The sequence below is a fragment of the Salarias fasciatus genome, chromosome 2, assembly GCF_902148845.1.
Source record: "Salarias fasciatus chromosome 2, fSalaFa1.1, whole genome shotgun sequence".
Taxonomy (NCBI): Eukaryota; Metazoa; Chordata; class Actinopteri; order Blenniiformes; family Blenniidae; genus Salarias; species Salarias fasciatus.
In genome coordinates this window covers 32,947,921-32,961,710 of record NC_043746.1, presented here as the reverse complement: position 1 = coordinate 32,961,710, position 13,790 = coordinate 32,947,921, and the positions used below count along the sequence as shown (strand labels likewise).

The following is a 13,790-nucleotide window of genomic DNA, read 5'->3' as shown; positions in this document are numbered from 1 at the left end:
GGGGCGGAGCCATCATTGCTGTCTGCTCTGTGATTGGCTGTCGGCGGACCAATGGGAAGCTGACAGGAGACGTTCGTGTGTGTGTATGTGTGACAGGAATGTGGAAATGAGCAGAATGAGTCCAAAACTTAGCTTTTTTCTGCTCGTCTTTTTGTTTTTCCACCATGAACTCACCGAGGCCCAGAAGAAGAAAGAGGTAACGACCCCCGGAACCCCGCAGTGACACAGTTGTCAGACTTTGACTGAAGTTTAGGAGACTTTTTCAAAGTTAGCTGCCGTCCCGGTGGGAGCAGCTAGCGGAAGCTAGCAGTCAGTGAAGTTTCACACATGAGCTCGATCCCGGAGTTTAACTTCATTTTCCTCTTTACTGCGCTCTCTGGATCCGCTCAAACACACGACTCACCGGGCAAACAGGCAGTGTTTAGTTTCAATGTTTGAATATGTAACACCGTCAACTGCAGGTATTTTACAACTTAATGATAGTTACTCATGTTAGAAAAGGAAATTGTTTGCTACTTCCTTAAAACATCCTTATATTAGTATTTTCCAGTGTCATGCTCTGAATAGCAAAAACGGCTATTCACAAAAAGAGACAAACACAAGAAAGAACTGATTACTTGTATCTTCATTTATTCTTTTAGTTTGTAGTCTTTTTTTATTTGTGATTGTTTTCTGTTCCTTCTGATGGTCGTCTTTCTGAGGTTAGATTCCCTCCTCGATTGATTTCCATCCACAAACTACTTCTGGATATTTTGAGTTCTCCAGATAATGAGCCTGTATTGTGGTTTGTGTGTAGTGTAGTGTGTGTAGTTTATTAATGTGAAGGTCACTGAGTTGTGACCCAGACCCGCACTCAGTCGTGGAGATGTGTGTTGCTCAGAGTGGCTTTGATCCACAGCTGGTTTTTCTCTGTAATCTCCTCGTGAACCTGTTTGCACTGAGCCCTGCGTGCCCCCCCCATGCAGACCCTGCTGTCGGAGAAGGTCACTCAGATGATGGAGTGGGCCTCCAAGCGAGCCGTCATCAAGATGAACGGGGACAAGTTCCGCCGCTTCGTCAAGGCTCCGCCCCGGAACTACTCGGTGATCATCATGTTCACGGCGCTGCAGCCCCAGAGGCAGTGTGGCGTCTGCAGGTGAGCGCTGCTCCGGCCCGCGGCTGGACCCGGACCCTCCGGCTCGTCAGTCACGGCGCTCTCCTCCTCCTCCAGACAAGCTGATGAGGAGTACCAGGTGCTGGCCAACTCCTGGAGGTACTCCTCCGCTTTCACCAACAAAGTCTTCTTTGCGTCTGTGGACTTCGACGAAGGGTCAGACGTCTTCCAGATGGTGAGAGACCCTGCTGCTTCCCCGCGGCACACACTCCGACAGGCGGGTTCCTCATGCTGTGTGCGTCTTTGTGTTTGTCCAGCTGAACATGAACTCTGCCCCGACCTTCCTCCACTTCCCCTCCAAAGGGAAGCCTCGGCGCGCCGACACCTTCGAGCTGCAGGTGCGAGGCTTCGCGGCCGAGCAGCTGTCCCGCTGGGTGGCGGACAGGACGGACGTTCAGGTGAGGCTGTCGCTGGTGGCACTCTGCCATCTCCACCCGTCTCCACCCGTCGCCTTGCTGACGGAGCCTCCTGTCCTTTCAGATCCGCGTCATCCGGCCGCCGAACTACGCCGGGCCGCTGCTGCTGGGACTCCTGCTGGCCGTGATCGGAGGCCTGGCCTACCTGCGGAGACACAACCTGGAGTTTCTCTTCAACAAGAACGTCTGGGCGTTCTCTGCACTGGTAACACACACACACACACACACACACACACACACACACACACACACACACACACACACACACACACACACGCACGGCTCTCCTCAGCAATATTTAGAAAGCACTTGAACCACTTTCCGTATGGACTCAGTCACTTTCCCCGTCGTCCCCCTCTGACTTCACAGAGGAAGAACCAGATGTGGAGCTAAACTCTGTAGATGGAGACATGATCACACTGTGTGTGTGTGTGTGTGTGTCATTCTGAGGTGTGTTCATTGTGTTGCAGTGTTTCGTTCTGATCATGACTTCAGGACAGATGTGGAACCACATCAGAGGACCTCCGTACGCACACAAGAACCCCAGCACCGGACAAGTGGTGAGGCAGGAACGCAGCACACACTTTAGAGAACGCAACACACACGTTATACTTGAACATCCAGAGACATTCAGATTAAAAGTTAATCAGAGTTTGGTTCTGGAAAAGAAAAAAAATGATGTGGCACGTTTGTGTGTGCGTGTGTGTGTGTTTTCAGAGTTACATCCATGGGAGCAGTCAGGCTCAGTTTGTGGCAGAGACACACATCATCCTGCTGTTCAGTATCCTTCAGCTCAGCTCTGAGTCAGGGCCGGGTAAGGGTTCAGAACCTGGAGTCTGGGCCGGGTAAGGGTTCAGAACCTGGAGTCTGGGCCGGGTAAGGGTTCAGAACCTGGAGTCTGGGCCGGGTAAGGGTTCAGAACCTGGAGTCTGGGCCGGGTAAGGGTTCAGAACCTGGAGTCTGGTCCGGGTAAGGGTTCAGAACCTGGAGTCTGGGCTGGGTAAGGGTTCAGAACCTGGAGTCTGGGCCGGGTAAAGGTTCAGAACCTGGAGTCTGGTCCGGGTAAGGGTTCAGAACCTGGAGTCTGGGCCGGGTAAGGGTTTAGAACCTGGAGTCTGGGCCGGGTAAAGGTTCAGAACCTGGAGTCTGGGCCGGGTAAGGGTTCAGAACCTGGAGTCTGGTCCGGGTAAGGGTTCAGAACCTGGAGTCTGGGCCGGGTAAGGGTTCAGAACCTGGAGTCTGGTCCGGGTAAGGGTTCAGAACCTGGAGTCTGGTCCGGGTAAGGGTTCAGAACCTGGAGTCTGGGCCGAGTAAAGGTTCAGAACCTGGAGTCTGGGCCGGGTAAGGGTTCAGAACCTGGAGTCTGGGCCGGGTAAAGGTTCAGAACGCGGTGTCTCAGGATAGAGCTGGACTGGTACTGGTGCTGACCCACCTTGACCCTCCGGCCGCCAGACGCTGCCATCACGCTGGGAATCGTGCTGCTGTGTGAGGCCGCCACGTCCGAGCTGGACATCGGCAAGAGGAAGAGTATGGACACACTCCACAGCACATCTGGAGGAGGCCTGAGCCTGGTCTTAACCTGTGTGTGTGTGTGTGTGTGTCAGTCATGTGCGTGGCAGGGATCGCTCTGGTGATGCTGTTCTTCAGCTGGCTGCTCTCCATCTTCAGAGCCAAGTACCACGGTTACCCTTACAGGTGAGCCGAGCCTCCCGTTGACCTGCTGACCCCGGCCACCCTCCACCCTTCACTCACTGTTTGTTCCTCCTGCAGCTTCCTGATTGGATAGGACACACACACACACACTCTCCTCCAGCTCCCACGATGCCGCTCACACACACGCTGCCTTCGTCCGACGAGCCCCGTCTGTGTGAGCAGAGGAGGGTCCGGTCCGTCTGGTGAACGGCCAAACCTACGTCCACCCGGTCCGAGGCGGGACGTCTCTGCAGGGGACTTTATTTTGTTTAAAGGTGGAAATGTTTCCAGGATGAGGTGTACCGGTGGCAGGTTCTTCTATTTATAACGCGCTGTAATCAGGAATAAAGCTGATTTTGGTTGTGAAGAACTTTGCTCTTTAAATCTTCTCAACATGTTTGAAGAGACAGGAAGTGACATTTCTCTCTCTCACACTCTCTCTCTCACACACACTAAACACCCCCAGAAGATTGTGTCTTAAGTGTTAATCATGAGGTTTCATGAAGACCCTTCTTTTGGAGGTCAGGTGGGAGGAGTCACTATATCAATAAACGGAATGTTCTTCAGGTTTAATAAATCTAACTGATGGATCGAATGTTAAATAAAACATATTTACTAATGTTTGACCAACACTGACATCCTTGACTTTAATGTAAATCGAGTGTTTTCTAATCCTGACTTCAGAGGTCAGAGGTCACATCCAGGTGTTCCCTCTGCGCAGCCAGCTGGAAGGTTTCCCAGCATGCTCGGCGCCTGCAGCCTGGGTGTAGCAGTCTCTTTATTTTACAATGACACGTCGGCAGAATACACAAACTGAGAAACATGGCGGCGGCGACTGGATCCAGTCCTGAACGAGAACCAACAGAACGTCAGCTGTGTGGAACGTCAACAGTCCAGCTGACCCCCGGGGAGGCAGGGGGGCGTCGGCGCCATCAGCCCATGTTCTGACGATTCCCGTAACCACGGCGATGAGAGTCCTTCCAGTCGTCCCAGCTCCTGGCCTTCTGCAGAGCCTCCTCATCGTCGTTCTCCGCCTTCCTCTCCTTGTCCTCGTCCTCGCGGTCCTTGGCGTCGGCGTCCTCCTCCACGGGGACCCTTCGGGGAACGCCCTGGTCCGGCAGCACGCCGCGCTTCCTATGCTGTTCGTACCAGTCGTCCACCGTCATGGTGGGAAGGCTGGGGTAGCCGGCCCCGAACACCTGGGCCTGGGGGGGGGAGAACACCGTCAGCAGGCGGGGAACAGGCTGCTGGAGCCTGACCGTACAGTGACAATAAATCAGCGTGGCGCCCTGAGCCACAGCCTCACCTGCATGGCGTCCTTGGTGAGGATGAAGGGCTTCATGGGGGGCCGGGTGGGCGGGGGCTGCCTGGGGCCGTGCTGCAGACCGCCCATCTTCTCCAGGATCTCCAGCTCCTGGTCGATGCTCTCCACCTCCTCCAGCCCCACAGTGATCCACCTGCGGACGCTCAGCAGGTAAAAGTCTCTCTGGACTTCCTCGTCCGCCTGTCCCGTGTCCACGGCTCTCCGGGCGTCGGACAGCTTGGCCTCCAGCTCCTTTTTCTGACGATACCGCTCGATCTTGGCTTGTCTCTGAGCGGCCATGGAGACCAGGTCTGCGGCGGGCTGCACGGGCTGGAAGAACGCCACAAACATCACCTCAGTCCCACCAGGCAAGAACTCCTCTTCCCTGAGGGGACAGACTTTCTAAAGACTCATCTTCAGCCAACAGTCACCACTGTAAGAACTGAGGATATAGGAAAGCAGACATGCTCTCAATGATTTACAGAAATGGAAAAACACAGAACTACATGTCTAGTAGTTACAGCTGTCTGTGTCCACAGCCCGTCTGATCCATGTCTTTGGTAGATTAGGCTTTTCACTGGAGACTCGAAGCCTCTCCCTCCTCCTGCTTTATTCCCTTTAAGCTCATTTCTTTAAACCTAAAAATGTGACAAACGTGACTAAAGACAAAAAACAGAAACATTCTGCTTTAAAGTTACTGACTGAGAAAATGAGGCTAAAGGCTGACAGTTAAACTGACACTGCAGATTCTTCATCCTTAACTCTTCTTTAGAAAAGCATTAAAAACATTCCACACATGGATCAACCTGTCTCTGCTCTGTAACATCTCAGCAGATCAGACCACAGAGAGGAGAACCAAACACAAGCAGCTGCTGGACCACGTGACCTATGAGTGTGTGTTTTGTTTTGTTTCTCATCTGTGCCACTTCTAAAAGGTGAGAAAGCTCCATCTAGAACCAGAGAAGAGGCTGTTCAGACCAAACGACCTCTGACCTCCACCAGCATCACACGGAGAGAAGCATGACCTTTAACCTCCTGGATGGACCATCGGGATCAGTAAACCGCTCCCGCAGGCCTGTCTCCCCCTCCCCCTCAGCCTCCACCCACCTGCGGGTCTGAGGCTTCGTTCCGGTCCCGGTCCTGGTCCGTGTCGCGGGGCCCGGGCCGGGGCAGGCTGAACCGGGCTATGTGGTAGTCCTGACACCTGGTCAGGAAGTCCATGAAGTAGACCCGGGCGGCCCGCAGGCTCTCCAGCCGCCGCTCCCGGCCGCTCCGCTTCAGGGTGAGCGCTCCGAGCAGGGCGGGCAGCAGCAGGTACTTGAGGTCGGAGGTGGACACCTCCTCCAGCTCCTCGTTGCGGCTGAACAGCTGCAGCTGAGCCGCCATCCGGGAGGCGTCCTCCAGCAGGCTGATGCCCTGCTTCACCCGGGCCTGGACCGGGCTGGAGTTGAGCGGCTCGTTGGTGCTGTCCACCTCCTCAAAGATCCTCCAGCCCCGGTCCAACAGCTCCGACAGCTTCGGGGGGTCGGAACCGAAGCCTTCGGACGGTTCGGAGGGCTTCGGAGGCTCGGAGCCGGGGCTTTCAGACCGCTTCATGTCGCAGTTTCCACCACACGCCGACATCTTGGTTCTGTTTCCAGGGCTGGGCTCTTCTTCTGCGGCTGCTCTGTTTGCTGCTGAATGCAGCTCAGGGAGCGGTCCGCCCCCTGCAGGCCACCTGGTGACATGACACCTGGAGACACAACGCTGTTCAGTCAGGGACTGCTGTTCAACAGATTACAGTGAGGAGGACCACCACTCCCCCAACAAAAGATTATTACTGTATCTACAATCAGAATTTTTACTTTAATAATCTGATTATGTCATTGATAAAAACAATCATGACAATCTGATTTATATGGTCAGAACTCTGAGAAAAAAATCGAATACTAGAGTTTAAGTCAGGTTTTTGATCTAGGTCATGATTTTGACTTTTTTTTCTTGGAATTTTAACTTTTATCGGATTCTGAAAGAAAACCTATCCTTCATCTGATTTTACTCCTCTGACTTCTTTCTGTTATAATTTTAGCTAGTCTTTTGGTCTTGGAAGTCTGACTTTGCTATAAAATAATAAAGTTTGTATTTTAGATCACTGATTTTTTTATTTAATTTTTTTATTAAGAAAAAGTTATCATTTCAAGCTTTGGAGACAAAGAGTGAGGAAGTAAGGTTTGTACAGGATTGTATTATTCAGCTCGAGCTGTTTTACTATTCAACAGAAATAAGAGAAATTCTACTATTTTCATTACAAAGTGTAGTCATCGTTAGTTTTGTGGTGTTTGTTATGACAGATCTGATCCAGAATCTGTTCAGTTCTATGCCTTTCTTTTATTTTGACAGTTTAGCAGAAACACTTCTTTTATTTTGAAGGTGTCGTTCGGAAGTTCCTGTGAGGCCGGGGACGTTTGACAGGTTATTGTGTGCAGTTTGTCCTTCTGGGTGCAGATGGTGGTCTAGCAGCGGCGGACCGGAGCAGGACTGAAGATCACAGACCTGTGAGGTAGGTGTCTCTGTCCCTGCGCGTGCCCGTCTGTCCCCGACTCATCTGGTCCGGGACCGTGCGCGAGCACACGCCGAGCTGTCTGCCTGTCTGTCTGCGTCAAGGGACATCAGCACGTGATCTTTGACCCACAGTCAGATGAAGCCCAGGTCACCTCCAGCTGCTCCTCCACGGCTCTCACCTGGCTGCGCGCGCTCAGCTCATGTTCTGAATGAACTCAGTTCTGGTCCCGAGTAGGACGTTCCCCGCGCGTGCACCTCGTGTCATGTGAGGACAGGTTTCATTGCGAGAGAGCTCCGTGAGAGGAGACACCATGTTCTTCCTGCTCCTCCGTCACACACCTCTCACCCCTCACTCATCACACACACACACACACACACCACTCACTCCCCACTCTGTCACACACCTCTCACCCCTCACTCATCACACACACCTCACTCTGTCACACACCTCTCACCCCTCACTCATCACACACAACTCACTCTGTCACACACCTCTCAAACTTCACTCATCTCACACACACCACTCATTCCTCTCTCATCACACACCTCTCACTCCTCACTCTGTCACACACCTCTCACCCCCCACTCATCACACTCACACACACACACACACACACACACCTCTCACCCCTCACTCCATCAGGATGAACCGTGGGACACCCTGAAGTGGTCACTCTGCTGGTGTGTGGGATGACCGTGTGTCCTGACTGCCTGGTCCATGTTTACTGCTGACTCAGCGCCATCACTCACATCCCTAAACTGTGTTTACATGAATTCTGCTTTATGTTGAATCATGTTTCAAACTTCATGAACACAAAACCTCTGATGCCCGGAAACATTGAACAGAAGAGCTGGAAGTACGGGAGGAGATCTGGGCTTTTACTGATTATCATTAGAAACAAGTGCTGTGATGACAGATCAAATGAGAAACGGAAGCCCATGGAACTGTAATGATCAGCTACATTCTTATGTGACAGAACACTGAGCATTAACAGAGGAGCAAAGTAACAGTGAGTGTGGTGATGTGCAGAGTGTCGCTGACAGCAGAGCTCTCCTCCTGTTTCTACTGAGTAAACGTTGTGTTTGCGTCCTGCTGCTGGAGGAACTGTTTGGTTCTGATCTTATCTTCAGTATGATATTTCCAGGAAGTTCCTGACTTGTGTGTGGCTCTCTCTCCATCTCCCTCTCCCTCGCTCGCTCTCTCTCTCTCTCTCTCTCTCGCTCTCCCCCAGATGCCAGGGTCTGGTCCATGGGTGTGAGCCGACTTGATGTATTCTACAGACGGCTGCTCCTCACCAGACTCTTCATCGGGGGATGGGGGAAGCCCGAGGATCTCAAACGGTAACGACACACTCCGCGTTCTGAGAGCGAATGAAGAACCAGGCATTAATGTTTTATAATCTGAGTTACACATTAACAGAGTCTCAGGTCGCGGCAGCAGTCCTTCCTGGTGAAAGAAGCTGCTCTGCAGGCTTGTGATTGGTCAGATGCTGCAGGCTCCGCCCCTTTTATATGACCTGATGGAAACTGGAAACCCCTGGCTGGAATTCCTGAGCTGATAATCTGTCTTCATAGTCCAGCTGATCAGGACTGGGGATGTCTGGCTTTGTTGATCCAGAACAGAGAGCTGTTCTGGATGTGTTAATCCAGCTAACTCTGGAGTTATCCTGGGAGATAACCAACTAACTGACCAACTAACTAACCAACTAACCAACTGACTGACCAACTGACTGACCGACTCTGAATGGAGATAACTGACCAAACAGCCAAACTAAGACACCCTCGGCTGTCTTCACCTGGACTGAGGGCTTGACTGACATTAAAATGAGACATTTACCATGAAAGACAATAATGTTTCGTGTTTTTAGTTGTTTTTTTTTTCTGAGGTTTTTCAGAATCAGTCTTGAGTCGGTCGTTTCAAACATATGAAACCTTCCTGTCACTGTTTCTGAGGGATCAGAAATAAAAACCTCCACGTTCTCCTCTCTGTGCTTTGCAGAATTTTTGAGTTCCGTAAAGTAATCGCGGACAGAGAAAAGTGCAACTCGCTGGTGCCGAAGGACTACCCGGTGTACATCAGTAAGGTAGCCTGTTTCCCGTGGGCTCCCGGCCATCCCGCGGCAGCGTGCCTCTGTCTGACGGTGCCTCTGTGTCCAGACGGAGGAGCTGTCCGACTGCCACATCCACGATGGCGTCTTCCTCTCGCCGCTGGAGCAGCTGGTTCCTGGCATCCTGCCCCAGGAGGCGGTCAAGGCCAGGTAGCGTCACGCCGCTCTGTCCCACTCGGGGATCCCTCACTCAGAACCCGGACGGCGCTCCTGTCAGTCTGACCCCAGACTTTATTCCTGGTCACCTTTTGTATGGCAGCTTGTATTTATTTATAGAAACACCACATGTTCCTGCGGACAGCTGAAAGTAATCCTTCAGGACTTGATGGTAGAACAGGAGCAGGAACCGCTGTCAGACGCTGTAGAGCGGGAGGCTGAAATCCAGAGCAGCAGAAACGCTCTCAACGCGTTCTCCAAACAGAAACCTGTAGCCACTACACAGGATGAACTTTTAAAATGAGAAAGAGACAGTTTAGATGTAGAGCCACTATAGAGGAGATGTAGAGTCACCTGCCTGCACAGCAGCAGAATGTTTCATCAGGCTATCTTTCCAGGAGGTATTGTGACATTAAAACATCCTTAAAAGCAGTGCTGAAGCTACTTGTATGTCCACATGAAGAAACATTTGAGGAAATGTGTAATTCAGTGGAAAATTGAATTTGTCTACCAAACAAAGCAAACTGGACAGGATGATAGTTCACCTTTCTGAGGCTGCTTTCTGTGTCACATCCAGAGCACTGTTCTTATTGAACAGGCAGAGAGGTTATGATGCAGATGAATGTGGAGTCCAGGAATCGTGGCTGTAGTGTCTCACTGCTGTGTGTTTTCAGGTTCCAGTTCATAGTCCCGAAGAAGTGGCAGCAGAACAAACCCGTATGTATCCACCTGGCGGGGACCGGAGATCATGTGAGGCTCCTGTCTTCAGCATCACCTTCAGGAGCTCGTGTGTGTGTGTGTGTGTATCGTGTGTGTGTGTGTGTGCGTGTGCGACTGTGTGTATCGTGTGGTCAGTGGTCATGTCGATGCTACCAGGATGTGATTTATCATACAGTAGTTTGAGCATCCAGCTTCTTCCCCTGAAGGAAGATGCTTGAGGTCCAGATGAGGTCTGCTCACGTTGTGAATCCTCCCCTGTCTCCACCACTAGCTCTGAATTAAACATTCTAACTCACTTTTCCACGGTAGCACAGTTGGATCATCAGATCACTGCAGCCATAGTTGGATTCCTTTTCTCTTGATTTGGTGTGTTTCTGGCTGTCTTTCAGCATTTCTGGCGCCGGCGGACCCTGATGGCCAGACCCATGATCAAAGAGGCAGGGATGGCCTCTCTGCTTCTGGAGAATCCGTATTATATCCTCCTGTGTAACTGCCAGTCTGCTCCTTCTGCTGCTCAGTTCACTGTGACAGTCCCTGCCTCACCTCTGGTTTATGTTGAGTCTTCTGATGACGGCAGAACGTGGGTTCTGTGTGGCTGTGCAGGTTAACAGCTTCACGGTGTTGACGTGTGTTCAGTCCTGGTGAAGACACTGATGAGTCATTTGAGGACAGAAGACTTTCTCCTCTGCAGACATGTTTTCTGTTTGCTGCTGTTTGTGGGATCATCTTCATTTTCCTTAATGACGGTCCACATGGATACCGTAAGCCCAGAGACCAGCTGTAAGTCCTCCACACACACACACACACACACACACACACACACACACACACACACACACTGTGACTCTGCTGGTCCAGACAGTTCGAGCTCCTCAGTCTGCTCGAGCTGCTCTGAGACCAGTCATTCCACTGAGTCCGGCCAAACGGCGCTGTCTGTGACCGTGTAGGCGCTCCTGTCTGAAGAACGTGTCGGACCTGTTCGTGATGGGGGGGGCTCTGATCCTGGAGTCCACGGTGCTGCTGCACTGGCTGGACAGAGAGGGCTACGGGCCTCTGGGCATGACCGGCATCTCCATGGGGGGATATGTGAGTCTCTGTTCCTGGATTCCAAGCGGCCGCACATGAGCAGGTCCACTGAGATGAGAAGACCCAGCAGCAGAGAAGAGCTGTCTGGCAGGCTCCACCTCATGAAACAGGCTCTGCTTCTTCCAGTAACACAGGTTTTGCTTTTTGCAGATGGCGTCCCTGGCAGTGACCAACTGGCCCAAACCCATCCCACTCGTCCCCTGTCTGTCCTGGTCCACCGCCTCCAGCGTGTTCACCATGGTGAGACACACACCGGGACAGCCACACACACCGGGACAGCCACACACACTGCCACCGTCACACACTCCGCTGAAATGAAATGAAAGTAAATTAAAGGACCAAACATGGTTCAGTGTGTAAAATGTGCTAAAAAGCAGTTAAAAGCTTTAATGAACCCTGACTGAAGGCCTCAGATGGCGAAGCTGCTCCACTGTGAAAGTTTCAGGACTTTTACTTTATTTATCTTTATTATCAGCTGGTTTCAGTGTTAATTATTGTCATTAAAAATGGAGTGTGTGTGTGTGTGTGTGTGTGTGTGTTTAGGGTGTCCTGAGTAAAGCAGTGAACTGGACAGAGCTGGAGAAACAATATGCCATCAATTCAGTGTATGAAGAGGAGATCATCAACCTGTTGGAGTACTGTGGGGTGAGTCAGAGCGCTGTGGGGTGAGTCAGAGCACTGTGGGGTGAGTCAGAGCACTGTGGGGTGAGTCAGAGCACTGTGGGGTGAGTCAGAGCGCTGTGGGGTGAGTCAGAGCGCTGTGGGGTGAGTCAGAGCGCTGTGGGGTGAGTCAGAGCGCTGTGATTTGACTCACAGCTGTGGACCTCAGCTGTTCACTTAACACACACACACACACACAATGTGACCCTGTGTGTGTGTGTGTGTGTGTGTCAGGCTGACTCCTTCAAGATGGGAGCAGACCTTGTGAAGTCGTCCTGTTCGGAGCAGCCACTCGTCCCTGACGGAGTGAGGAGTCGGGGTCCCGTCCTGCAGTCTGCACCCAGGTAGGGCTTCAGTTGTGGGGTCACACCCTGTTGTGGGGTCACGCCGTGTTGAGGGGTCACGCCGTGTTGCCTGAGAGGAACTTCCTGTGCTTACAGGAAGCAGACCGGAGCAGGTCCGTCTCTACACCGAGAGTCCATCAGCTTCATGAAGGGAGTGATGGACGAGTGCACACACATGGCCAACTTCTCCGGTCAGTGTCGGGGAAACACCACACACACACACACACACACACACACACACACACACACACACACACACACACACACTTTTAGATGTGTCTGTCTTCAGTCGTAATGAGGATGATCAGGACTGGAATCCGGCGGTGTGTGTCCTCCACAGTGCCAGTAGACACCAGTCTGATCATCGTGCTCCAGGCCAAAGAGGACGCCTACGTCCCCCGGACCGGGGTCCTCAGTCTGCCCGAGATCTGGCCTGGATGTGAAGTCCGCTATCTGAACGGAGGACACATCAGCGCCTACCTCTTCAAACAGAACGTCTTCAGGTACCCAGCAGTGATCTGAACACACACACACACACACACACACACGGGCCAGCTGGTAGTTGTTTGTGAGCGTGTGTGTTCTGGTCCCTGACAGGCAGGCCATCTACGACGCGTTCAGCAGGTTCTGTGTGAAGTACCCGGACCTGCTGCAGAGCTGAGCCTCCTCTCTCCTCGCCGCTCTGCTCTGAGTGGTTCCTGGTCTTCAGTGACGCTGGCTCAGACCCGCCGTCTCCCCCGCCCAGGCCCGATGAACCGGCTGGAAAACAGCAGGACCTGTGGCGACAGAGCAGAGGCTTTGAGCTCCGGCTGCAGAGTCCACCAGGACCAGAGTGTCCATCTGTCCGTAATACAGTTTATAAGGTGTGTTTTATACTGAAGGGTCACTGCTGGAAGCGGCAGGTGGATATAACCGCCGTCACATGACTCGGAGGGTTTTCACTGGAGCTCTGCTCTTCGTTTCCACCGTGTCTTGATAGAAAAATCTGATTCTTCCGCTGCCAAACCTTGTTTCACAGTCTGTCACCGCTGAACCCTGGACACAGTGGACACTGACTTTCTGGGAACATTTGACTGAAACCTGCTGCCTGTTGATGGAAATGGCCTTAATGAGAGTATATGTTGAATAAAACTTTAACAGAACCACGTCTGTGTGACTGTTCACAACCACACACACTCCTTTAGAGACTGTGAATTAAATACACGCCATTTAGAGACGAGGACTTGTGGTAATTGAGAGCAGTGTGTATGAGCCAGGTCTGTCCTCATACAAAGAGTTTACACCACAGAAGGAAACAGGATTAAATGTATTACTGAACCTAGAAAGTAGTTTTTAAAATGTAAACATTAAAGCACAGAAAGATTCAGGGGAGAAGATGGCATTAAATCCAGCAGGTTGAATGAAAGACGATAAGATTACTGTGTGAAACTGTTCCATAGCGTTCCATACCTGCAAGAGCCGTTTGTGTGATCTTTCCCCAAATCAAATGTACCTGGAGAAAAAACACTTCTAAAATGAAGCGAACAGCTTTTAAGGTTCAGAAGTTAAATTTGAAACACACATAAAATTTGTCTTCTGCTGCACTGATGAAGTTTCAGGATGGTGAACATT

General features: G+C 51.7%; 3 protein-coding genes across 3 annotated transcripts; 2 read left to right on the top strand and 1 right to left on the bottom strand.

Annotated features, from left to right (window-relative positions):
- The first annotated feature begins 63 nt into the window (after nt 1-63).
- LOC115400688 (magnesium transporter protein 1-like) lies at nt 64-3,885 on the top strand. The gene is made up of 10 exons (XM_030108703.1): nt 64-196; nt 966-1,135; nt 1,211-1,328; nt 1,411-1,551; nt 1,634-1,774; nt 2,040-2,129; nt 2,287-2,350; nt 3,022-3,096; nt 3,174-3,264; nt 3,340-3,885. The coding sequence occupies exons 1-10, from the start codon at nt 86-88 to the stop codon at nt 3,353-3,355; spliced, it is 1,017 nt and encodes a 338-aa protein (XP_029964563.1). The 5' UTR covers nt 64-85; the 3' UTR covers nt 3,356-3,885.
- igbp1 (immunoglobulin (CD79A) binding protein 1) lies at nt 3,676-6,211 on the bottom strand. The gene is made up of 3 exons (XM_030108693.1): nt 5,672-6,211; nt 4,568-4,894; nt 3,676-4,466 (listed from the first exon to the last, which is right to left on the bottom strand). The coding sequence occupies exons 1-3, from the start codon at nt 6,185-6,187 to the stop codon at nt 4,194-4,196; spliced, it is 1,116 nt and encodes a 371-aa protein (XP_029964553.1). The 5' UTR covers nt 6,188-6,211; the 3' UTR covers nt 3,676-4,193.
- Nucleotides 6,212-6,986: 775 nt separating this feature from the next.
- Nucleotides 6,987-13,316, top strand: abhd18 (abhydrolase domain containing 18). The gene is made up of 14 exons (XM_030108685.1): nt 6,987-7,103; nt 8,338-8,446; nt 9,105-9,189; nt 9,263-9,363; nt 10,044-10,119; nt 10,479-10,563; nt 10,842-10,869; nt 11,037-11,175; nt 11,326-11,415; nt 11,719-11,820; nt 12,070-12,179; nt 12,276-12,370; nt 12,520-12,682; nt 12,777-13,316. Exons 2-14 carry the CDS (start codon nt 8,355-8,357, stop codon nt 12,838-12,840), a joined length of 1,230 nt encoding a protein of 409 aa, XP_029964545.1. The 5' UTR covers nt 6,987-7,103; nt 8,338-8,354; the 3' UTR covers nt 12,841-13,316.
- The last annotated feature ends 474 nt before the right edge of the window (nt 13,317-13,790 follow it).

What these genes read in the sequence shown, in the direction of transcription:
- LOC115400688 (XM_030108703.1), top strand. Translation starts at nt 86, where the DNA reads ATGTGTGACAGGAATGTGGAAATGAGCAGAATGAGTCCAAAACTTAGC. An exon ending in AGGCAGTGTGGCGTCTGCAG is followed by an intron (nt 1,136 to 1,210) that starts GTGAGCGCTGCT and finishes CTCCTCCTCCAG; the next exon opens with ACAAGCTGATGAGGAGTACC. An exon ending in GGTCAGACGTCTTCCAGATG is followed by an intron (nt 1,329 to 1,410) that starts GTGAGAGACCCT and finishes GTGTTTGTCCAG; the next exon opens with CTGAACATGAACTCTGCCCC.
- igbp1 (XM_030108693.1), bottom strand. Translation starts at nt 6,187, where the DNA reads ATGTCGGCGTGTGGTGGAAACTGCGACATGAAGCGGTCTGAAAGCCCC. An exon ending in ACGAAGCCTCAGACCCGCAG is followed by an intron (nt 4,895 to 5,671) that starts GTGGGTGGAGGC and finishes GCGTTCTTCCAG; the next exon opens with CCCGTGCAGCCCGCCGCAGA. An exon ending in TCACCAAGGACGCCATGCAG is followed by an intron (nt 4,467 to 4,567) that starts GTGAGGCTGTGG and finishes TCCCCCCCCCAG; the next exon opens with GCCCAGGTGTTCGGGGCCGG.
- abhd18 (XM_030108685.1), top strand. Translation starts at nt 8,355, where the DNA reads ATGGGTGTGAGCCGACTTGATGTATTCTACAGACGGCTGCTCCTCACC. An exon ending in GCATCTCCATGGGGGGATAT is followed by an intron (nt 11,176 to 11,325) that starts GTGAGTCTCTGT and finishes TGCTTTTTGCAG; the next exon opens with ATGGCGTCCCTGGCAGTGAC. An exon ending in ACCTGTTGGAGTACTGTGGG is followed by an intron (nt 11,821 to 12,069) that starts GTGAGTCAGAGC and finishes TGTGTGTGTCAG; the next exon opens with GCTGACTCCTTCAAGATGGG.